The sequence below is a fragment of the Manacus vitellinus genome, unplaced genomic scaffold, assembly GCF_001715985.3.
Source record: "Manacus vitellinus isolate BGI_N305 unplaced genomic scaffold, ASM171598v3 scaffold_6_pilon, whole genome shotgun sequence".
NCBI classification, from domain to species: domain Eukaryota; kingdom Metazoa; phylum Chordata; class Aves; order Passeriformes; family Pipridae; genus Manacus; species Manacus vitellinus.
In genome coordinates this window covers 5,636,534-5,660,685 of record NW_021940750.1, presented here as the reverse complement: position 1 = coordinate 5,660,685, position 24,152 = coordinate 5,636,534, and the positions used below count along the sequence as shown (strand labels likewise).

The 24,152-nt window shown below is 39.9% G+C and overlaps 2 protein-coding genes across 2 annotated transcripts in view; both read left to right on the top strand.

Moving 5' to 3' along the window:
• LOC103760826 (cytosolic phospholipase A2 epsilon) overlaps positions 1–2,064 on the top strand; it is a 33,033-nt gene extending 30,969 nt beyond the window's left edge. Inside the window, exons 20-21 of the mRNA XM_008927369.3 lie at positions 914–1,100; positions 1,856–2,064. Coding sequence (XP_008925617.3) covers positions 914–1,100; positions 1,856–2,064 — 396 coding nt within the window. The remainder of the gene's footprint in view (positions 1–913; positions 1,101–1,855) is intronic.
• A 4,377-nt stretch (positions 2,065–6,441) lies between these two features.
• Positions 6,442–22,682, top strand: LOC103760816 (cytosolic phospholipase A2 epsilon). Its single transcript, XM_018082230.1, has 20 exons — positions 6,442–6,528; positions 9,214–9,286; positions 10,241–10,377; positions 10,771–10,902; positions 12,364–12,404; positions 13,124–13,166; positions 13,790–13,862; positions 14,079–14,227; positions 14,368–14,448; positions 15,191–15,228; positions 15,897–16,044; positions 16,718–16,854; positions 17,272–17,494; positions 18,183–18,297; positions 18,631–18,768; positions 19,930–20,037; positions 20,593–20,784; positions 21,254–21,420; positions 21,780–21,966; positions 22,469–22,682. The coding sequence occupies exons 1-20, from the start codon at positions 6,484–6,486 to the stop codon at positions 22,675–22,677; spliced, it is 2,436 nt and encodes an 811-aa protein (XP_017937719.1). The 5' UTR covers positions 6,442–6,483; the 3' UTR covers positions 22,678–22,682.
• The last annotated feature ends 1,470 nt before the right edge of the window (positions 22,683–24,152 follow it).

Genomic DNA, 24,152 nt, shown 5'->3' with positions numbered 1-24,152 from the left:
GCTACAAGTAAAATTCAGTGACAAGCATCTTCCTGCAGAAACCCCAGTTTCATGGAGATGAAGTAAATTAGCTATCCATAACGGCTTGCAGTAAAGAAGTTTGGGCCTTTATATGTCAGAAACTGAGGTTAATTGGAAACTCATTATTAGCCATCTTGGCCTACCTAAATGGAATTTCTTTTTCTGAATGAGAACAGCTGCACTACCCCTAATAAGCTGTATGTTGCATGAGACATATAATTAATGAAGTTTAATTTCAATCTCATTCATTGTCAGATAAAATTTAGGAAGAAAGTTTGCTAGAGTTTTAAACATTTTAGGAGAAAATTTTTCTGCTTGATAGTGTCCACTATTAGATGGTGCAGAGTAAATAACACAGTACATATTAGGACGTGGTATTTTACTAAACATTTCAGGGAAAAGATACAGTATAGCCTAGAACTTCAGACTTTCTCAGTAAACTGTCAATCTCAATTAACACTGTGCCTGCACAGGCAGAGACATAATTGCGCATTTAAAATTAACTTTCTGATCTTCTGGCTTCCAGGTACATAATAAGATGCCTAAAAGATTTTCTTGCTGTCATTTTCTTTTCTAGTTAATTCTATACAATATATTAAACATAGGCTCTTTTATTTGCTAAAACTCATGCTTTACCCTAAACGTCTGCAAATTGCTTCAATTTTTTGAAAAAAGCATTGTCCTTGATGAATTCTCCAACTCTGAAGTTTTGTTTACATCTTGTGATTAGAAATGTTGTTACTATCTTCTGTACTTATGTATGGAATAACTTTTGATAAGAAAGAGCTCACCCAATGGATCTGAGTCACTAAACCTTAATACTAGATGACAATTTGGGGCCTTTAGACAACAAAGTTGAATTTCATTGCTGACCATGTCTGTGATCCTCCAGTCTCTAGATAAGGCGTGTAAATACTACTCAGAGCAGAAAATCCCATTCCCAAAAATTTCTTTGACTGACGAAGATAAGAAAAATCTGAAGGAGTGCTACCTCTTCCATGATTCAGATTTGCCAGGATGTCCGATTGTGATTTTTCTTCCCCTCGTGAATGATACTTTCCAAGAGTACAAAGCACCTGGTAAGTTACAAGTAGTGGCAAAGCATTAAAAAAAAAAGACAACACTGCCTGCTTCCCTGACTCACACGGAGCCTTTTTCTTTGTTGCTGGCTATCTTTACTGACTGGGTTAATGGGGGGCCTGTCACTCTTTTTCTTCCAGGCCACCTGCCTTGCATTCCTCTTCTTTAGCACGGATTACTAGAATGCATTTGTTCTGTTCCTTGGCAGCAGGGAGGTTAAGTCTAAAATTCTGCTTTTGTGGAATTCGGGCAACACAGGAAATGGAAAGAAAAAGATGGATCCTGCTGGCATCCATCCAACCACATTTGGGATCACAGGAACTCTAAGTTTCCATATGTTTCTATTGATCCTTTCTTATTTAAATTCTATTCTCTTGCTAGCAACTTCTTCCTCAGTTGAGCTTCATAGAAATCCCAGCTGCTCAGAATAAGACCTGAAGTGCACCAGGAGTGGTTTTTGAAGTGCCCTTTCAGGCTGACATCCTTGCTGGATCCATGGCTTTAATGAGACAGATGTTTAGGAGTAAGCTGTAGATAACCATTACAATGCAATCCCTCACTTCTCCCTTCTGCCCTCACTTCAGGCCCACAACATTCTCTTGACTAGGGGTGGGTATACATGACTTACATTGTTTGTGCATTTAAACCCTATAAATTTTCTTCTGGAGAAAAGTCCCCTCTGAGTTTTTGTGGGCAGCCTGACACTGACTGAGATGAACATTATGTTACAGCAATAACAACTCTTTCTCTCCAGGTGTCAAGCGCTGTTGCTCAGAGATGGAGGGAGGACAACTTGATTTGACCAGCTGCTGTTCCCCTTACTGCATGTTCTCGGTCAGGTACACCGATGACAATTACCGCAAGCTGCTGAATCTCAGTGAATACAATATCCTGAACAACTCTCAGATGATTATGCAGGCCTTGCAGATAGCAATGCAAAGGAGAAGGCAGAAGATGTGCTGATCACCCATCCAACTGCCCTTATCTTCTCAGAGGGGTTTTTCATAGCTTTTTCAACACTGGCCATTCTGCACTACAGAAAGAAACTACCCAGGTGGTGCAGTGGTTTGTTGAGAGTTTTTTTTATTCCAAGAAGTGGCATCTATAGGCAAAGATATTGCCTGAGAAATTTTTACATATGTTTTGTTCTCTGAAGTAAGATTGTCTGTAGAACATTCTTTATTGAAAATACTTGTTAGATTTTAAAAATAGAGTGTTTTAGGCCTAACTGATTATAGCATGTGACATAAAGGAAAATAATTTTTTACCACCAGAGTGCTGCAGTTATGCAACGCAGCCAACACACCTACAGGCCATAAGAAGGGAGTATAAACTTCTGCTCCCACAATTCTTCTTCATGGAACACAAGGTACAACCTGGAAAACAAAGAGAACCTGAGACACAACTGGAAGCTAGCGTTGGATCCCTGGGTCAACTCTGTTTTGCGAGCATCCCAAAGAGCAACCACAGAGATTGGAAGGAGGAAGGAGGGACGAATGTGTGAACACAGACAGCCCTATGAATTGCATCCACATCCTGGGCTCTCTTGGGCTGTGAATGAATCATACGTGATGGGAAGGAACAACTTAGGAGGAAGTGGCATAACACTTTTCACACAATTTTTTTTTACAGCAAAGGGTGTAATTTGGGCACATCAAAATTTCCTGTGAATTTATGTCAGTTTTGTTTTGTACCGAGACAGTATATAAAATCTCAACATTTTATTTCAAAGTTTTCAAAATAAAACACCCTTAATTTTTTTTCCCAGTTGAATTACATCTCATATTAAAATACCCTTCTTAAATTAAAAAGAAAAGGTGCTTGAAAATATTTTACTTCCAATAGATAATGAAAACTTTGTTGTCTTACTCAATGCAAACAGTTTCGGACATATGCCTATCAACAAGACTGCTTATTTGTTCAATTCTGCCTGTACAAACTGTGTGGGAGTGAATCAGTAGTCTGCAGCAACTAAGACCATCTTAATCTGCACAGACCATCCATGGGATCTAGCACAAGATCATAAATAATATTTGTTGTAGTTTTGCATTTTTAAACTTTCTTCCTCTTTCCTTTTATGGAAAGTATCTTTTTTGAACTGTTCTGAACTGTGCTGAGAGTGTAAAAACTATAAATCCATAATAACTTTCGCATTCCAGGAGCAAGTAAAATTAAAAATACACTTTGTTGTCCTAGCAACAACTGCAAAAATTTTGAATAAAGAGTCTCTTCAGTAAAAAAAAAAATCTATCAACTAGATGTTATAATATGTGGCTAAAATAAACCAGGTAAAATGCTTAGGTAAGTTGAAACATTTCATGCTGATATTTTACAAAACATCTTTGTTTTGAAACATAAGTTCTTTTTAATAGACTGCCTACCTCGTCAGCCCAGGGAACCCAACCTGAAAAGAACAGGTTTCATTTACAGCCAAATAATATATTTGGCTTGTTTCAAAATGACTCTCTGAGGATTTTTGTTTTGGCAAGAAGCAATGAAAAATTATCTTACAAATTGGTTCACAATGACTTTTGCCAACACTTTTGTCATTCATGATGTCAAACCGAACCTTATGTTTTTGTGCAACTTTAGCCTAATGTTACAAGCCTAAAGATCACAGGATAAATATTAACGTTCAAAACTTTAGGTTTTGAATGACTCTGAACTTCTGCTGGTATCTTTTTTGTTCTATGGTAGTTTCACTAGTCATAATCAGAAATAGGATGCTATGTGTTCTGCATATAACTCTGGGAATTGCCTCCATTTTTACTTGAAAATCCTGTTGTGAAAATATAAACACAGTTTTTAGCCATAAACTCATGCCGCCTCCAGTTCAGACGAAATGTTATTTACACGAGAATACTTTGTGTATACAGTACCAGACAATAAAGGCTTGTTTGCAAAATGAAAATTCTGCCTTGCTCCACATATTCAGACATTTCAATAATGTGCTCCAGGTTCACAGTATGTTCCTTGTTCCTGGAAAACAAAACTGTTGTTATCTCTGCAAAGAGCACACAAAATATTTACTGTGAGCATTGTGGATAAAGGAATGTATCAGAGACAGTTTGCAGGGGTACACAGTGAGCCATGGTCCCTCCCTCCTGTAGGGGCTGTCTCTAATGTGGATTGCAAACACTATTCATGAAAATGAGAGCTTTTTGACCCCTGGCACTGTGGGAGTTACAGCCTCAGATTCCCAGTCCTGGAGGACAGTTTGGTTTATAGCTTTGCCCTCCAAGGAAGTGTCATTATAAAGCACCATCTTTAACTATGACTGAAAGATGCTGATGTTGCCAAGGGTTTTCTGTGACCTAATGAAAAATGCATTTCATCAAGCTACATCATTGCAACTGGCACACAAATGAAACATGCCATATATGTAGACACAACCCTCTGTGGTGTTATGAAATACCATAGCCTATGTCAAAAATTTATGCTACCAAGTTGACTGCGATGACTGTTGATGTTATTTTGCAGGGGAATATGCAAAGGGGAACTGGCTGGTGGCAGCATTTAACCAGTAAGCTGAAGAATACTCAGAGAATGAGCACTTTTTGCTCATAGACGATGTACTGGGGGAGCAGGGAAACAAAGGAAGCTCCTCCCCCAGATTTTGTCCTGTTTTGACCTGTTGTAGATGCAACAGTATTTGGCTGTCTTTTTTAATCTTCTTCTGGTGAGTTGGGAGTCACGCCAGTTTTGGTGGCATAGGAGTCAGCTGGGTGCTCACAGGGGCAGGTGTACTGCTCTGGCAGTGGTTTCACAGGTGTGATGAGGACTTTTAGGAAGGCAGCACATGGTCAGTGCTGAGTTTTGCCTCTGGCTGGCAGATTTCATTGGGTCAGATGTGGGCACTTAAATGCAGCTAGTTTGCAGCTGGAGTCAGTCTGAGCTGGAAAGTGATGCAGAAATATTCATGGGGGTGAAGCTAAGCTGAGGAAAGTAATTGCTTCAGGACTCTACATCTAAGCATGTAAGTAATAATAACATGCCATAAGAAAGAAGAGGGAAGGAATACAGTGACTTTAGGATAGACCCAGCCCTGCTGAACCTAGGTTGAGTAGATATAAACCACCATGCAAGTGTATCTGTCCTGCATGCCTAGACCTGGGGTTGTAGGGGCATATGGTTCAGAAAGTCTTAAACTGGTTTTTGCAGTAACCTGTTTAGGCTCAGAGCAATAGTGTTGTGTCTCTTTTTTTTCATTAGATGTTTTATTCTATCTGCTTACTGTCACAGACAACCTAAATTCAATTTATGTACTTTGCTGTATCTTATTATAGAGTATGTACTTCTGTAGACTTTGAGGTCTTGCTCACTTGAAAGTTCAGTGCTCAGATAAAAGGGCATCCTTCTCTTACCATTAGTTATAAACCTGCCATTGACCAGTATGGAGCAAAGTGACTCAAATACCATACTTCCACACGCTATACAGGCAAAAGTATTTTTTCCTACTTATTTGACCACAGGATTCATCTTCCTACCATAAGAAAATGGGAGGGTTTAACTGGCTTTAAGAAACCAGTCAGAGGTGGGGCTCTGAGTCAGTTTATAAAATAGTTGCTCACCTGCATATGAGACATTTGAACTACTGGTGTCTGTGGAAGCTGAGAGATGTGAAATTGCATTGCTGCAGATAACACAGGACTTGTATGTGACTGCAACCACAATGGAACAAGATGGCCTTTTGTCTCAGGTAAGAAAGGTACAGAGCAAAGCAAGGCATCTGGGATCTCAACTGGTTACACTGCAAAGATGATACTACTTTCTTGGGATACCATTGACTATAATAATTCTGCATAGGATGAAGAAAGTCAGTGCTTCAAGATCTCAATATTGAAAATTTAAAAATTATAGTAAACCATAGGAAGGAAGTGAAAACTCCTTGGGGAATAAGAACTTATTTACAAAGGGAGCATTTTGAAAATTTAGGGGTTTTCTTAATTTTGGATATGTAATATATGCAACCTTAGAATAAGTATTAAATAACATGGAGGTGTACTTCAAGGTGAAAGATTAATGGCAGGGTGTGTTTATGGGAGACAGGTTTGCTGTTCCTTTAACAGCCGGAGCCAGGAGCTGCTTCCCCTCCCCGTGTGTCATGCAAAGGGTGGACCTTAGCTGGCTGCTACGCCTCTGCTCAGGCTTACTGGGGCAAGCACAGCATAGGCAGTGGCACCAGGCACTGCTGGAAACCCCTGTACCTGCCAAGGCTCTACAGCCAGCACTGATCATGGGCTCCCTGTCACTGGGGTTCTGAAGTTCTCAATTCCCAATGAGGATTACCATTAAGAGACAGGATGGTTTTTCCAGAGATAACGTTGGCCCTTCTGGTTGCAGGACCTGATCTCTCAAACCTCTCGGCCAGGAGACAGAACTATGTGGCTGAATTCTGAAGGGGAACAGTGGACTTCTCTGACAAAGGTACCACAAAGGAGAATTTCAAAAGGAAACTATAAAAGGGACTTTCCAGCTGGGTGGAGTCTGGGTGAAAACAGGGTTCAGCATCTGCCAAACAGTCTAATTAGCTACTCTAACCCATCCAGTTCCCTCCATGAAACAAAGTCCTGCTTATCATTTTGATCACTCCACTTACATAATCTTGCTTCATGTTAAAGTCATAATGCGGTTTCCTGTCCTTGGCACATGGGAAACAACTTCTGTTTTAACAAGACTAATATCTTTTAAAGGATGAGTTTGAATAGGCTTTCTCTACATATGTCTTGTTAAGGCCCAAGGGCAAAATTACTGCCAGTGTAGATTGTAATAGCTGGGAAATTATGCCATTTATTCTCACAAAGACTATGGCAGAATGTTGAAGTGGATTTTCAACAGCTGATTTCCTCAATTTGATCCCTTCTCTGGCTTCCACAAAAAACTAGTAGTTTTCAAGGAGACTTCAGACGTGACATCTTTCCTCTAGGAAATCAGAGGACTAGATATGCTAGAAAAGTTTTTTGTCCTTCTCTCTAGTTCGAGGCCATTTAGTAATAACTAGGAACTCCCCCTTGTTCTGTTTTGTGATGAGTTAATTTGCTGAGCAACTGTGCTTACAATTTAAGGAACAGCCAACACTTTCTGTTCATTAGTTGAATGGAAAACCCAAAGATGAGAAAATACACCTTAAAATGCAAATCTCTATACGTCTGGGGTCATAGGTTCAGAAGAAGGCATCAAACATCTAAAATTTTTTAGGCAAAACTCACAATGCTGAAGGGATTTTGGCCATTTGTTATTTATAGCTCTGTGATGTCTAAGCTAAGGCTCCCTGGTCATGACAGGGCACATCGACAAGCCTGAGTATTTTGTTCAGTCTGTACTGCCTTCTTGGCACTTTGGACTCATCACATAGCATGAAGGTGGGTGCAAGGGATCTGAACCATGACACCGAGTTAAGCCTTTCCAAGAACTGCCTTCTCCAAAGCCAGCCACTGGCAGCATCAGTTATAGGCTCTGTAATTACTGAACACCTTCTGTACCTGCCTCACTTCTGTGCCTTAGGTTTTAGACGTGAATACAAGTGCCCTTGATGGTCTGATCCACAGCTACTCTTTGGACTCTTGGCAGTGGTTTGACATCCTTGATTTACACAAACAGTGACCTGCTGTGCAGCTGAACAGCATGAGTGTCATTGGTGATTTTTCCTAGAAGGGAATACTTTAGTTGCCTAGAGGCTGATTTTTCCTGTTTTTTCATTAGTTTACTTGCTAACTGCCCCCAATCTCAACAACATATATTCATTAGCCCCAGTTGCATGCGTTAATACATTTAGGTTAAACATTTTGAGAGACATCAAATGGACATATATTCCACAAAGGCTATGAACACTGATGCTCTTCACTTTTTACGAATGGTAAGCCTAGCACATTATTAACAGAGTACATACCAAATTGCTCTGCTCAGACCAACTAGAGCAAAAGTCCTGCTCTCCTTTCCTGCAGTACCTGTGTCACACACCTTTCTCGATGGGTCTAATGAGGTCAGTGTCATGCTAATGCCACTTCAGGACAGGCAGTTGTCTTTTATAGTAATTTTGCAGTATAGGAGTATAGGTGGAGTCACTACCTGTGCATGGTCCTGTAGTTGTGATAAATGCCTTTTAGGTCTTTTGGAGCAAATTTTTTCTGCTGATTTATATTCCAGCATGTTGTGTCTTTCCTCCTGTATGTGACAGTAGAAATGAAAGGTTGAGTGGAAATTATTTATTTGTTTATTTTATGGTAAAAGGAGAAGAGATATGAACTCATGTTTGGACTCCAATATGAGATCAGAGCAGCAATATGAGAGGCTAAGAAGTCATGCAGGTCATGAGGTCAGAGACATGGGCTGATATGAAAGAGGAAAGCCAAAGGGAGCAAACAAGAGTTTCCTATCAGGTGTAAAACACTGTTTGCATTTCTTATGCAAAACAGTGCAAAGAAACTCCAGACGTGAAGAGTTTATGAGGTTCATAACTAGAGATAAACTTCTCACGAGAGAAAATCAGAGGTGACCTTAGCTCCAGAGGGCAGTTATAACACTGTAAATGAAAAACACATACACAGTGCATAGCATGGTGGAAAAGCAAAGCAAAGCAACAATCTCTTTCTCTGACCTTAAAATCAGTTGGGGGATCAGAGGCCAGCATTTCACTCTGGGAGTATGGTACATTTAAAAGAGCAGGGATATGAAAAAATCATATCCCATAGCCCAGAAGACCAAATATGTGTAATAATTGGATAGGAGGTAATTACCACTATGATAATTTTATCACTTGCAAAAAGGCTAAGGCATCTTTTCCATGCTGGAAATGTCAAAAGTAAATCTTCTCCCAAGCTGGGTCTGAATTTTGTCACTTTATACAGCTAGATTATAGATAAGAAGCAAATAAATTCTCTAATAAGACAAATCCTCATATCATGCTATAGATGTAGAGAAGTCTTTCTGTCTAGTATTTGATATAGATATTAGCAGGAATAAACCTACTGGCCATTTCATAACTGCGTAGAAAATTCAAATAAGTTGTTCATGAGTTGGGTGTTTATCTCTCTTGATCACTTCTGTTTTCTAAATGCTACCTACCTTTAGCATTCATTCCTGTTTTTTGTATGTTTGGTTTTGTTCCTGCAGATAGAATCATCTCTGTGCTACTTACTGACTGTAAGAGTCATACGAGCAAGAAATATCCACCAGGCAGATGTCTGTAAGTATCTGTAGTGCTCTATAGGGTCCCATTCGCCTTCACAGGCTACTAGCTAGTCCTGCTTCAATAAAAAGTACTTTCTAGATTTCTTCCATGGACAGAGAAAGTCCTCTCATTGGTGTGCTGGTTCCAGCAAGGAACACAGCTCTTCTTTGCATCAGCCCTTGTTCTGTGCAGAAGTAACTCTATAAGGTCACAACTGTGCCTATTGCACATATTTCTCTGTGTCCCTAAAGGAAGCAGTGAAAGCTCTGCAGTCTCTTGAAAGCAAGAAATGCAGAAAGATCTCCCATGTTATCCTCTGGAGTATATTTATGGAACAAAGAAGACAAAATAATTGGGATAATGGAGTAAATACTGAAAATTGAGTAGCCTTATTTCAAATTTAGTTTGTCCTCAAAGCTTCCTCAGTGCTAAGTAATACCACAATTTCCCATGTGCCAGCTTTCCCAGACAAAAGCCCATCAGGTGTTGTTATATTTTGTAACTTCTGTTATGCTGGCCTGCAACTAAAATATATGAGAAGATTGTATCTTGACTTATGCAGAAATCAGGAAGCTTTTTTATAGTGTTTTTGTTTTTGTTTTTTTTTTTTCTTTAACATTCTGTTTGACTAAAAGAGAAACTATCACTTTGTTTCTTTAACCCTTGTTGCGTTTGTCCTGGATTATTTTATTCTGGGCTAAAGTGATTGCTTGATTACATAGAAGGGGGAGAAACCCCTTTGATTTTAACATATTTATTATATCTCTGATCACATTTATTCAGAGAAGAATCATGTCACTCTGTTTTTTCTCCATTCCTATTACCTGAATTTCAATGTTTATGTTGGAAAAATATACCATCATGTATCATAGTGCCCTGCTTTGAAAACAAAACTTTATGTGGTTCAATTCGTTCTTTCTTCTAGAGCAAATCCTCATTTTGGGTGTGTTTTTGTTTTTTAACATACAGTAAGCCAGACTGACTGCTATGTGAGCGTGTGGCTGCCAACCGCTTCAAATGACAAATTTCAGACTAAAACCATCAAGAATTGCAAAGATCCAGTCTGGAACGAAACCTTCTACTTCAGGATCCAGAGTCAGGTCAAGGTACTGAACTAGGACTTCCCTATTGCTGTGACCTAGAGAGCAACTGCCAGGTTTTGTCCTTCTGCAAAGGGGACGTAAGAAATTTTCTAAAGAGGCAAGGAGGGATGCAGAAAGATGTGAGAATAAGACGTGTCCTTATGATGGTTTTCCATGACATGAAAGATGATTGTTTCTCTCAGCCATGGGTAGAATATGGCATCTGAGATGTCTGTGATTTCATCTCATTCCACCTCATAGGCTGATGCCAACATGGAGTTGATCTCCTCTCCACCTCCTTCCCTTGTCCTTTTTATGTCCTCTCATGCCTCACAACTCTTAAAACAGTTGTCCCCAGGACCTCCTGCTTCTAATAAAACCTTACACATTTCTAAAGTCCTTCCTTTCCTTTCCCAGAATGTGCTGGAGCTGGCGCTCTATGATAAGGATGTCATTACTCAAGATGACCATCTCTTCACAGTGTACTTTGATATAGCCAAACTTTCCCTTGGAGAGGAAGTCTTCATGCACTTCAAGTGTGATTCACAGGTGAGGTCTGAAATAAGAAATGGAATTGCTTGGCAAGAATGTTTGTCTGCTTTTCTGTCTAAAATGTTGTTTGTAAAATTTCTCTTTTTTTCTTCTTGTATATGGGCTGCCCAGCCACATAAAAGAAGTTGCTTTTCAGTCTGACATGAGAAAACCTCTTCACACTTGAATCTGTAGGCACACTGAAGGGTTTGATATTGGCTACAGAGGCTCATGAATTTCAGGTGTCTTGGCAAAATTCTCACTTTGCTAAGATTGCCCCAGTTGAGGATTGAGGAGGGTGTCCATGCCAGTACTTGATGCTTTTCTCATACCATATTACTTAACCTAGTAATTAGGAAGTAATAACTCTGTGATCAGAACTAAGTGTCAAACCAGACTAGTTCCTGATTATGGACTGTGGCATGGGTGTTTAAATAAGGTTTCTAAGCCATGCCTCTCAGCTTGGCAGCAAGAAATAATCCTATTTTGAATGTCCAGGGAGACTGAAAGTTGTACATCTCGCCTCCCGGTATGTTCTGTCTATCATTCTCCTTTTCCAGTTTTCTCCTAGTCTCTTGTGCGTGTCATGCACCATTCAGTTGAGGAATTACCTTATCTACGTGCACCCGAACTCCACCCGGTAGTTCATTGTCTTTAAATACCTTATTTGAGAATTTCTTTCTTTGCAAAATACCAGAGGGGTAGTGTGTGGACTTCCACTAACCCTTGGTAAAGTTAAAATTCTGGCTAGCTGTAACCCACCTAATTACTATTTAAGTGGTTACAGGCGCCATATTCAAGCCTTTTGTTATAGTATTCACACAGCTACAGCAGTTAGAGCTCATACACTTCAAGCCTTTGTAAATTTTTTTTCCTGTATTATTAACTTTTTGTTGTCTTTAATTCAATGGGTAATTTGAGCAACTAAGTAACCCATAGTATGATCTCACTTCACTGTTCATCATCTCTTTGCCTTCACTTTCGTTTTCCTCTTGCCTGTACTTTCTTCCCCCTAGGGATCATATTCTTTTCTACCACTCCACAGTTCAGGCCTTAATGTCAGATTTACCTCTGACCCAAAGCCCTCAACATGTTGCCAAACAAAGTGATTTTCCTCTTCCATAGCTGCTTTGCATGTCACCATTTCTCTTCCCTAGACTGATCGGTCCCTTCGGCCGATCCCCTTTTTCTCTCAGAGACAGCATCTCTGCCTAGGTCTGTCCCTTGTGCTCCACAGAAGCAGGCAAGCCAAACATTTTCTTTGTTAAAAACAGCTATCACAGCCATCCACAAACTTCCTATCAATAAAGAATCTTGAGGCTCAAGACACACAGATGTGAAGTGGTAGGTGCTTCTATTTTAAATGCTCTACCAGTCACATATAATGCATGCATACCTATACAATGAGAATGAGAACTTGCATTATGAAGACTTCCAGTAAACTAGTGCCAAAAACATTTTTCTTTCTTCATTTTCCAGAGACAAGAGGAGTTAGAGGTGGGATTTGCCTTGGATAATATGTGAGTAAACCTGAAATGCAACATAACCCGTAGCAAAAAGAATCAACAATTTAGAGGCATGAAATAATCTAGTCTAATTGTCTGCAGTGCATCATTCCTTGATGATGCTGTTGATGAACATGGTTTCCAAAGGAATCTGTGTTATGAGCTGTGTAACAAATCAGTGCATGCCAGGATGACCTCCCATGAACTTCAGGGAGACAGGAAAAGCATCCTAAAACCTTTTCTTTGTCTAGTGCAGTGAATATTATTTAAGACCAAAATATTGCTGATTTGTTATGCATCTGTGTTTGAGATCAGCGTGAGGGTTCACCTCCCTTGAAGCACAACATGGAATAATGCACTGGATTTCTGATTTATAGCTTTTACTGTCCCATCCTCCCACAAACTGTAATTTTTTAAAAAAATGGATTCCATGAAACCATCCATGGACTCAGCTTGGGCTTTGTATAAAATCCCTACATGGTTTGGCCTTGCAGAACCTTTGGGGTTTTGTTTTTTTTTTTGCTTGACTCCAGGACTGGATGAGTCAGTAGGATGACAATTGTGCCTTGACAGAGTAGAGTGAGAAAATTTGTACCATGACTCTCCTGGGACTTTTCTTTCAAATCCAATGTGCAGCTAAAAATAAACAAGAGGAAGATCAGGAGAAGGGTGTGGCTCATGAACTATACTGCAATTTTAGTGAGTTATTATAAATGTATTTTTCTGTTTCCTAGTTCAGGTCCTCCTGAAACCATCATTACTAATGGAGTACTAGTGGTGAGTGTTGTATTTCATAATCTTTCTTGTCCTGTTGCCACACTTGTTTCACTTGACTCACAGTCATAGTACAACATACCCGTTGACTGAGCAAACCCAGCACCGAAACACTGCCATTTCCCACTTCATCACAACACATCCTTGTGGAAGGCACTGCTGGAGAGGCTGAGGCTGGAATAGCAGGGAGATCCCCATGCCAACATCCCGTTGCTGTTGCAAGGGCGGCACATGGAAGTGGTTTAGATCTGAGACATCAGTGCAGCAGTGAATTCTTCCTTAGAAGAATTCTTCCTGAAATTCCCATATTGCCAAAGCGATGGCACACGTCATTTCCTGCCTTCATAACTGTGGTTCTTACACAAGGACTTTCCAACCATGACATTTGCTCATTTATTAGCTTTGCTTCCTCATTATTTCTGTCTAGATCAGTCTTCTGAATCTCTGTTGGGATCCTCAGAGTGCTGTTTTTCATTTTGCCCTTATCTTCTCCCTTCTGTAAGCCATATTCATCCACCCTGCCACCCCTACCTTGTCCTGGTTGTATCCCATTTAGATTAGGAAACAGAATGTCAGACTGGAAAATTCTCTGTCATAAGGTATTTTATTGTTCATATCTCTTACAGTCTCGTAAAATCTGCTGCTTAGAAGTTCAGGTGGTTGAGAAGAAGAAGAAAAAGGAGAAAAAGTCTTTATCAAGTAAGGTTATTTCTCCAGCAGCTATTTTTAGCTGATGTGCTAATATTGTGAAGACAGTTGGATTAATGTAAGAATGAAAAAAACCCCAATAAATCCAAAATATGATAACAGCCTTGTGATAGTCTCTGCATGAATCTTTGTTACCAATTTTGATGATAAAACTACTCTGTGTCTGCTTTTATGTTGCTTCCTTAGAGAAACGATTCTCCTTTAGAGTGCAAGGCTCTTACGAGGGCACCCAAGACATTATGCTGGGATCTGATCTGGTCTTCAGCTCCTCCTCTCCTGCCAAATTCCACTATGCAAGATACAAGCAGCCAACGCTGGATGTTACACTACCAGGGAAGAAACGACCTCCCTCCTTAGTATGTTACAACTGAGCTTTATAAAACATAATAATGGCATGTAAAATATCAAGAGCCATATATAGTAACATTAATTGGCATTGTGGACAGATAGTAACATTCCTTACAATATAAACTTCAATGTATTTGTATTTTGTCAGTGCTCACGTGTTTATGATACAGGCTCTCCAAACGTGGAACTTCATTCCATTCCAAGTGGAGAAAACATGATCTTAGCAGAGGTGAGTGCCTGCTTTTGTGTAGGAGAGGCTGAGAAACCTGGATGTGAAAGTCTGCAGCCCCCTAATGATTACCAGGGGGCTGATTCTGACAATGAAAGCCTGCAGACAAAAATGACACAACCAAACAGTGGTAGATCTTTTGGCAATTCGTTCAGCTTGTGCCTCGTTCTATTTGAATGGATGTGGGAATATGGGGCATCTTGTTACTACACCCTGATCTTACTTCACGCTAAATTTTGAGGCTCTGTTTTGAGAAAAACACACCCATGGGGCACCTGAACTGTCTGAGGTAGCTTCAGTCTCCTGCTGATTCTGACCATGCTTTGCAAAACCACTTTTAGACTCATGGTTAAAAAAAATCCGTATAGAATGAAAGGACCACGGCTGTTCTGGGGTACAAGCCACAGAAAGGGAGAAGCAAATGCTGCTGTGTAGAATGGTGTTGTGGCTGCAGCCTGACTGTCTGCCTAAGAGAGGTACTGTTAGTAAAAATGGGTAAGGTGTGTATTATCATTACTCTGTAAGCAGCAGTTATCCTCAGATGTTACATTTACTAGAAAACATTAGGAATTACTTAACAGCCTCCCTTTTGGTAAAACACTACAGTCAATTCACATACACTGCTGGATTATTCAATTATGCATTGCTAGAATGGCACAAGCTAAAATTCCTCCTGAGGCTGCAGAGGTGAAGTGCTAAAGCAGGTTGTAACACTCACATTGTTCACATTCTTGCTTTCCAGGATAAAGGATTTGATTTATATGCGAAGGCAGAAGACTGGTAAGAGACTTGGCCACTCTTGGAGATTAACTTGTACTTTGCTGAACTCATCTCACCCTTGGCTCTTTACTAATGAGGAGGAGGAACTCACAGTAGGACAATAGGTTATGTGATCAAATGATGTGATGTTCACATAAGCTGAAAGCAACTATATGTAATGTAATGTAATACATGCAGATAACCCATACTGAGACATGAATAATGAAAAAGATGCATAAAATAGAAAAAATAATATTACAAGCCAATCATGCTACCCAGTGTTATGCTCAGCATAGTCTTTCACCATTTCTACACTGTGCAAGAGCATGGCTGATCACCTAGCACTGTTGATCATGAAGTATGTAAACTTTTCTGCCAAATTCAAGACAAATATCAGAAGTTTTTACTAGCAGCTCTCAGTACAGGCTAAAATATGAGATAATACAGACAGCAGATGTCTCAGAAATTAGCTGCAGAAATGTCTTTCCTTAGGTTTTCTTTTGATAGCTGCTGAGAAATTTAGTAGTCCCTTTTTCTGTGATTCTTTCATGCTGCATTTTATACCTGCTTTGGAATTTAGAAAAGGGTTCTCCTGCAAATGTGGTGCTTTGTGGATCTGATTTATTTTATTGTACTGGAAACTCTGAGCTTGTCTACCAATAGTAGAACAGAATATTCCTTTTTTCTGATCTCTGCTCCAGCCCAGACCACCTTGATGTGCGTTTAGGGTTTGATCTCTGCATGCAGGAACAAGACTTTCTATGCAAAAGGTGGAATTACGTTGCTCCTGCTCTGAAGAAAGTCCTGCAGCTGCAACAGGATCTGCTGAACCATGAGGTCTGTCATGCAAATATTCAAAACCTCTGATGAGTGCTTAGCAGAGAGGGCATAATGGCATAATATGACCTCTCTTTCTTCCCAGCTAATTTTTTTCCTGGTCTTTCCTCATCTTAAAACTTATGTACACCTTCAATAATGCCATACCTCTGAAATCATCCTGCTGTTTGTGCCCCTTGCTATTGCTATCCTGATTTTAACCCTTCTCCTTCTACCCCTTCATTGCAAGCCTGGCTAGATATTCCTTATATAGAAATGGCCTCTTCCACATCACTACCCTATGACTGTCTTCCTTTTTGATAATCCTTCTCCTCTCTTCAACCTGTGAGATTTCTTTTTAATTCCTGCCTTTTCAACTGCTTTTTTTTTTTTTCCCTCACTGTCTCTTTTTTGGTTAGAATTAATGCATTTTTGTTTGTTTTTTACCAAACATCTATGTTGAACACATTGGAGACAAGTGTCAGATACCTCAGCAAAAATTGTCATTGCTTTTATTCCTGTTCTCCTTTATGAAATGAATGGTAGCCTATATTTCAGTAGAAATCATTTAGAAGGAAATCTGTGTCTGGGCATGTGTGGTGGTGTCAGGCTTTATGTATCATGAGGTCTCTGCTGAGAGCCCCAGTCAGCTGCAGATCACTGTACTAGCCCTTTCTGTCCATGTGTTGCACAGACCCCAGTGGTGGCCATCATGACTACAGGAGGAGGGATGAGGTCCTTAACAGCACTGTATGGCAGCCTGCGGGGACTCAAGAAACTCGGTGTCTTGGACTGTGCCACGTACCTGACTGGCTTGTCTGGTACTACATGGTAAGTAGGACTGGGCAGCTCTTGGCCAGAGTCTTCCTCATGACTCCGATGTGCTGAAGTAGGCTGGGGCTGATGTACAGGAGTCTATCTATAATATCTTCTCACCAGTCCTACTTTTCTGATCTTCTTCCAAAATTGGCAGATTAAAGTCTTATCGTGGGGGAAAGTCACATAGTTTGCAAAAATATAAAAACAAGCCTTCTTCTAAGAACAGTTTATGGAAAATCACTCAAGCTGTTCTGACAGGGATGATGACTGTAACTTCAAAGGGAACATGACAGTTTCTTAGGGAACTGAAGACAGGAAAGCTTAATTTCAAATTAAGAACTTGAAATAGAAACATAAAATGTGGCTACTGCTTATTTCAAACCTTGGTGTGCTTTTTTCCTCTCTTCAATATGTATTTCCTCTTCCTAGGACCATGTCAAACTTGTACAGAGATGCTGACTGGTCACAAAAGGATCTCGACAAGCAAATCAGTGAGGCTCGAAAACATATGACAAAATGCAAAATAAATTCCCTTTCCTTGGAGTATGTGAAGTATTACAAAAAGCAGCTGTGCCAACGGAAAAGAGAGGGCCGCAGAACAACTTTTATAGACCTCTGGGGTCTTGTCCTGGAGTCTTTGTTGCATGATGGGGTACAGTATGTCATAAAGCAGCATTTACAGGGCTTACAATTTTTGGAAAATTTGTTTCTGGAGAAGATATTTTTCTGTTTCCTCTGAGAGCAGTAGTTCGTTACGAGACTGTGTGTATACAAATGCATGGCCATTTCCAAAACATTTGGTGCCAGCCTTTTATATACTCACCCACGGTGGAAATCAACATTCTTGCTTGTGAGATTTTGGATGTGTTTTTCTGAGAAAACTCCAAGACTAACATTCTGAAAAAAATATTATAATTTAATTTTTTTTCGTATTCTGCAAATTAGTTATTTAGAAATAACAAAACCGCAGACTTTATGCACACCCATGAAAGGTGTTAAAAAACAGACCTGCAGACTTTTGAAAGATGTGAGAGGTCTTACATAAACTTGCAGCATAATGAATTAAGATGTTTTATACCAAAAGTATTGCTTTCTGCTCTTCATTATTTCCCTTCACTTTCATCTTAATGAATCATCAAATAATCTGTCATCAAATTGCATGTCTGCAGATATTTCAGATGCTTATGGGAATTTTGAAAAATATGGAACATTTCAGAATATAAGCCCAGCACGTATTATACATTAGAGGCACAAATTTTTCTGCCCTACAAGCTTAGATGCAGAGAAAATGTTCCCATGCTAATTTTTGTCTCGGTTTAACCATATTTCTGGAATCACAGAAAGACAACCATAGACTCTCTGATCAGCAACGGGCCATTGATCATGGTCAGAACCCACTTCCAATCTATACTGCAGTCAATGTCAAGAACAACTATAGCACTCTGGATTTCAAAGGTAATTAAGACACTTCTGAGAGTCATTTGTCTTTGTATTTAAGGTGATAAATCCTGAGACTGTCTTTTTAGATAGCCTAAACCCTCCCCCCTCATTTAAAGACCAGAACCTTGGCTGATGCGTGTTCATATAATGTCCTTGTGGTCAGGTAAAATGTGACTGCCTGTGCAACAGACTCAAAAACATTCCAAAGCCTTTTCAGGTTCGTGAGTTTTCATTTGTACCTTGCTTACAACTCATTGCTATAGATCTGAAATATTAGAATTAACTACAAAAATTATTTTGAGGGCTGTAGTAGAGCATTGCTCCCTTCTTTGTGTTCTTTTTTCACAGAATGGGTGGAGTTCACCCCATATGAGGTGGGATTGCAAAAATATGGAGTTTTTGTTCGCACTGAGGATTTTGGAAGTGAGTTCTTCATGGGACGATTGATGAAGAAGGTCCCTGAATCCAGGATCTGCTTCTTGGAAGGTAAGCTATCAAAAACATCAAATGATTTTATTGTTTGTTTTGTTGGGGGGGTTTTGTTTTTTATTTTTGAGCTATATAAACTAAGCACTAATAAAATATTGGTGCATGAATAACAGGGCAGTTTTACCAGAGAGGATAAATATCTCATTGCTGAATTAATATTTACTGTAATGGATTCAGTTTACAGTAAAAAAGAAAATTCAAAATGACAGTCAAATAGTTATTTACATTTTTAAAGTAAGTTTTGAATAATAATGAAGTATTGTTTCCAGTCTAACAATAAGTCAGTATTTCATATGCTCCCTATAGACATTTTCCATAGCCTTCATGTTGATTCTCCACTGCATTGGGATGTGTTTGGGCATACCAGGCCCCCTCTGGTCCAGAGAGTCTTTTGGCCGCATGTCACTGCCTCTAGTTTCCACACTGCCCAGGCAAGACTGGAGGGAAAACGGCACAGCCATACTCAAAACATTTCTGCTGTCGACTTAAGTGGAGTGTGGATATGTGTTTTCCAGTCAAAGAGAAAAGCTGTCAGCTTGTGACTGATTTGAGATGCAAACTTCTCTTTGACTGGCCATTTCACTTAGCAGGAAGGAGTATGTACTGTACTATTTTAGCCTCAGTCTGTACTGCGTGTGCATACATTTGCACTTGCTGAGTCAAAAAACAGCAAGAACTTGTACCCTAAGGGGTAACCAAAGAAATTGCTTCTCAAGCTCAAAAATACACAGTCAAAACTGATGCCTCGATGTGTTAACAGGCTTATTCTCAAAAAGAGAATCCTACAAACTTAGAGGCTACAAGATCATTAGCCCTTATCAATATAATTTCTCATCAAATCTCTCAGATTGCAACCTTTCATCTATTTTTTTTTATAAAAGCCTCATGATACTTGGATTTTTTTCCTAAAAACTTTAAATATATTATTTCAAAAAGATCTCCAGCCCTAAGTACCATAAAACAAAATCTGGATATCAAAAAAAAGGTTTAACAATCAGCAGCCAAATAAAAATTACACCTCATCCTTTTAAAATAAACTATGGAAAAGCATAAACTTCACAAATTTCATCTCATGGTAACAGTTTTGAGATTCACTATAACAGTTTTGAGATTCGTGGTATGTGAATGTTTGAATTAGAAAGCTCTTTCCTTTTACAGGCATGTGGAGTAGTTTGTTTTCATTCAATGTGTTGTATATCTGGAATTTGTCCCATTCGTCAGAAGATTTCTGGCACAGGTGGACCCGGGACCAAATTGACAATATAGGTAAATGATCATACTTTTTCCTTACTGTGTATTTATTGCTAGATGGACTTGATGTTAGATGTCTCATACTGCAAAGCACAATTGAAAAATTTAAAAATCTCCAGCCCTGTGATCTGGAGATGGGGCTCAACACTTATGTTGGTAGATTATTAAAATGTTCAGAAATAATAAGATTAGTCTGTTAATTATTAATAAAGCAAAATGATTTTGACTGCTTCGAGTAGGAGCTGTGGTAGTACAAAGAAGGACATCAGTTGTCCTTTTCCAAAGCCTGAATTCATTCTGTTCCACGAATGTGTGTATGTCTGGAGCAGATTTTCATTGCTGCCTGATACCAGATCTTGTTTTTTATCCAAGTCTGGATTGTGTAAGGAAGTTATTTGAGTAGTAAGAGTAGCTTTTTATTTTCTTTTTCATTTGGTCATTTGTGCTTGTTATTCTTTTCATCCTAGGTCTTTTAAATAGAGAAAGCACTAGGTTTTATTACTTACCCTGACTTCTTGAGTCATGACTTTGCTCTAGGCAGATAGAACTTAACAGCTTTTTCCTGTGCAGAGGAGGAACCTCTCCTACCACTGAAGCCGCACGAGCTGCAGACTCGTCTGTTCACCCCTCCGGGCCCCCTCGGCAACACTCTTCGTAGTGCTCTCACTGACCGCCTCTGCATTTCCCAGGAGCACAACTTCCTAAAGGGTTTCCATATCCATAATGACTACCTGGACAACACGCACTTCTGCAGATGGAAAGGTAAATGTAGACCTGTGTGCCTAGAGAGAGAATAAACAAAGTGAATAAAAGAAAACATCAAATTTGATATTAAGATTAGAGGGCAGATTTGGGCAGAATCACTATTAGACCAATCTGTGATTGGCCATGTTTCAGGACTTAATATGGTGTAGTGTTGAGCTACATGCCAGTGGTTTACTGGTGGCACACCTCCTCAGGCTGGGCCACCAGGTCCTGCTAGTGGGTCTCCTTTCCTCTGTTCAAAGATGCACTCAGTGGAGAAGCATAATAAACCTCCTTCATGAATGTTGCTACTGTCCAGAACTGCATGTGACTGGAGCTGAGAGGGCAGAAGAGAAGGGATCTGGCAAATCTCCCTTCCCCAAAGATGGTAACAAGTTAGGGCTCTGTGGCCATGGTGTAAGGGTAGAAAACAGGCTAACTAGTTTTTCACTATTGCACTTACAGCAAGAAAAATCTTTCCTTTTAGATACTGTGTTAGACACATTTCCCAACCAGCTGACACAATCAGATGAATTCCTGTCTCTGGTGGATACTGGATTTTTCATCAATACAAGCATAATGCCACTTTTAAAACCAGAGAGAAAGGTGGACGTCATCCTGCATTTAAATTATAGTGCAGGATCCCAGATACAGGTGAGAGTAATTGAAGCAGTCCTTATTTCTTCTTCAACATGTGTATACCTAAAATTTTTTAACACTTAGGTGCTTTCTATATTGCTCTTACTAAAAGTCTTAACCACCAACATTTTTAGCCTAATGCTGCAGTGTGATATATCATTTATAGGCTGTATATATTCTCTTTTTTCTTGTATGATACAACTGTATTGTGCTAAGACTCAGAAAAATCAAAAGCCTTCTCTCCAGTTACACAGTGCTTTCCAATAGGGGTTTCAGAGCTTTCACACAAGTTTGGAAAGTGTCTGCTTTGTTGCTGTACTCCAAGCCCTGTAATCCTATTGTAAGTCTTAATACTGCTTTATTCCTTCATTCAGCCTTTGGACCAGACCTGCAAGTACTGCTCTGAGCAGGGAATCCTTTTTCCCAGGGTGGACTTGAGTGAAGAAGACAGGAAAAAGCTGAAGGAGTGTTACCTCTTTGATGGTGCTGAGACTCCAGGAGCACCAATACTGTTATTTTTCCCACTAATTAATGATACTTTCCAAAAATACAAAGCACCAGGTAAGTAATCAAACATATTAAAAAACATGGACAGTCTATTAAAAGGAATGTATTTAATATTCCAACTCTTGAACTTCACTGTTGGCTCTTTTCAGTACATCAAACCTCTCTGCTGCTAAAAGTTACTTTTTTTACCATGTCAGATTCAATGCCAGGGCTATGCTGTTTCAGTCCCTAAGCTATTTAGCTTGCAAGTAATTAGTTTGCAGATAACTTTGATGTACCCATGTAAGTCTTGGGTAGACATGTGTAAGAGTAATAATCACCATTTTCTTTCCCCTCATGTGAAGCAGCTGATATTCACCTTATCCGGGGACTGAACTGTCAATTTTAATAAGAATTATTTGGTGGGGTTTTTCTAAATTAAACATAAATGAGTAATTTAGATTGCGAACTCTCTCTTTGGAGAGAAATCTTCTTTCCCTCCTCTGTTAAGAGTATACTTTTTTATGAGCAGAGTAACTCCCTTCTCTCAGCAGTGATTCTCGCTCCTTCCTCCTAGGTCAGAAACGCTCAGAGTCAGAGATGGAAGATGGCAAAGTTGATCTCTATGGCTGCTGTTCCCCTTATTCAACATATTCAATTCAATACACTGAGAAGGCGTATGACCGTCTGGTTCAGCTGAGTGAATACAACATCCTGAATAATGAAGACCTCATTATGCAGGCCTTGCGCACAGCAGTGGCACGGAAAAGGCAGATAAAGAAGTAATGTCAGACAAGGCGGGGATGCTTTTATGTCCCTTAACTTGCAGAGAGACTGAAGCTCTCTTACTATTAGCCAGCAGGCTGCAAAGGATTCCTGCTCAACCTTATTAAATGGTAATCTCAGATGAACAAAAAAGAGACTGAAGAAAAACTTTTTTCTCCAAAGAATTTCACTGCAGTAATTCATTGCAATTCAGCGACAACCGTGGAGTATGTGTCATTGTACGGTACAGAGGATGGGCAGCCACAAAGAAGAAGGTGCTAAGATGATAATAAACATGGTGCTAGTTGCCTTGAAGAAGAGCTTTAAATGTTTAAGTTTAATGTGCTCAGGGCAGACCACATTAAATGCATACTTTATGAACTCGGCTTGTGTTTTGCGTTTGCAAGGTGGTGGTGAGACAAACAGCATGGCACATTGCATGCAAATGCTTAGAGAAAGAAAGGCACAGGCCAGATGGAGAGCAGCATTGTGGAAAGGGACCTGGGGGTCCTGGTCAACAGCAAGTTGAATATGAGTCAGCAGTGCCCTGGCAGTCAGGAGGGCCAACCATGTCCTGGGGGGCATCAGGCAAAGCATTACCAGCCAGTCGATGGAGGTGATTGTTCTGCTCTGTTGTGCACTGGGGTGGCTTCACATTGAGCACTGTGAGCAATTTTGGACGCCACAATGTAAGAAAGATATGAAGCTATTAGAAAGTGTCCAAAAGAGGGCTAAAAGAGGGTGAAGGGTCTTGAGGGGAAGCCATATGAGAAGTGGCTGAGGTCACTTGGATTGTTCAGACTAGAGAAGAAGAGAAAACAGAGGGTCAGGTTAACGTGGAGAAATGTACCTCTACTTTCCCAACAAAAAGATGAAGATATCCACAGTGTGCTTGGCTGAATCGTTTCACTCTGAAGCTTTAAATAGCATCATCAGTCTGGCAGAGGGAGTGGGACAGTGTTTCTGCAACGACACACCAGCCAAGGACAATAGTGCTCTGTGCACCTCTCTGTTTTGGACTACAGGGAAGAAGTGTCAGTGGTTGGGAGGGGTGTCTGGGAAATGTCTGCCTTGTTCCTGAAAGGGAGCTCTCTGGATATAGTTATGCTTTTATTTCTGTCCTGCTGACAAGTTGCAGATATAACAGTGTGGTTCATCCAGGGTAGATTCTCGAAAGATATTTTTTGTGGATTACAAACAGGTTCTGGCTCTCAGCTCTTCTTTACTTTACATTTATTCTCCCAGAATTAAAGTCTAAGAATTGATCTTCTGGTAGTCAGGCTGGACTGATCTTCTCATGACCAGTTCACTTTCTTTGCACAGTAAGTGTGCACATCTCAAAGAATGGTTCTTACAACTACAAGCATGTCAGATGTAATTTCCTTGCAGAGTATCACTCATGCTTCAGCCCTTCACATGCCAGCGGGGAGCTGGGTATCTCCCCTGTGGTTCTGTGCTTACCTTTTCTTCTAGGATCCTACTCTCCCCGCCCCCTC

Coding starts and splice junctions, on each gene's coding strand:
- LOC103760816 (XM_018082230.1), top strand. CDS start 6,484: ATGTGGCTGAATTCTGAAGGGGAACAGTGGACTTCTCTGACAAAG. Junction 6,529..9,213: donor AGTGGACTTCTCTGACAAAG/GTACCACAAAGG, acceptor TTGTTCCTGCAG/ATAGAATCATCTCTGTGCTA. Junction 16,045..16,717: donor AGGATCTGCTGAACCATGAG/GTCTGTCATGCA, acceptor TGTGTTGCACAG/ACCCCAGTGGTGGCCATCAT.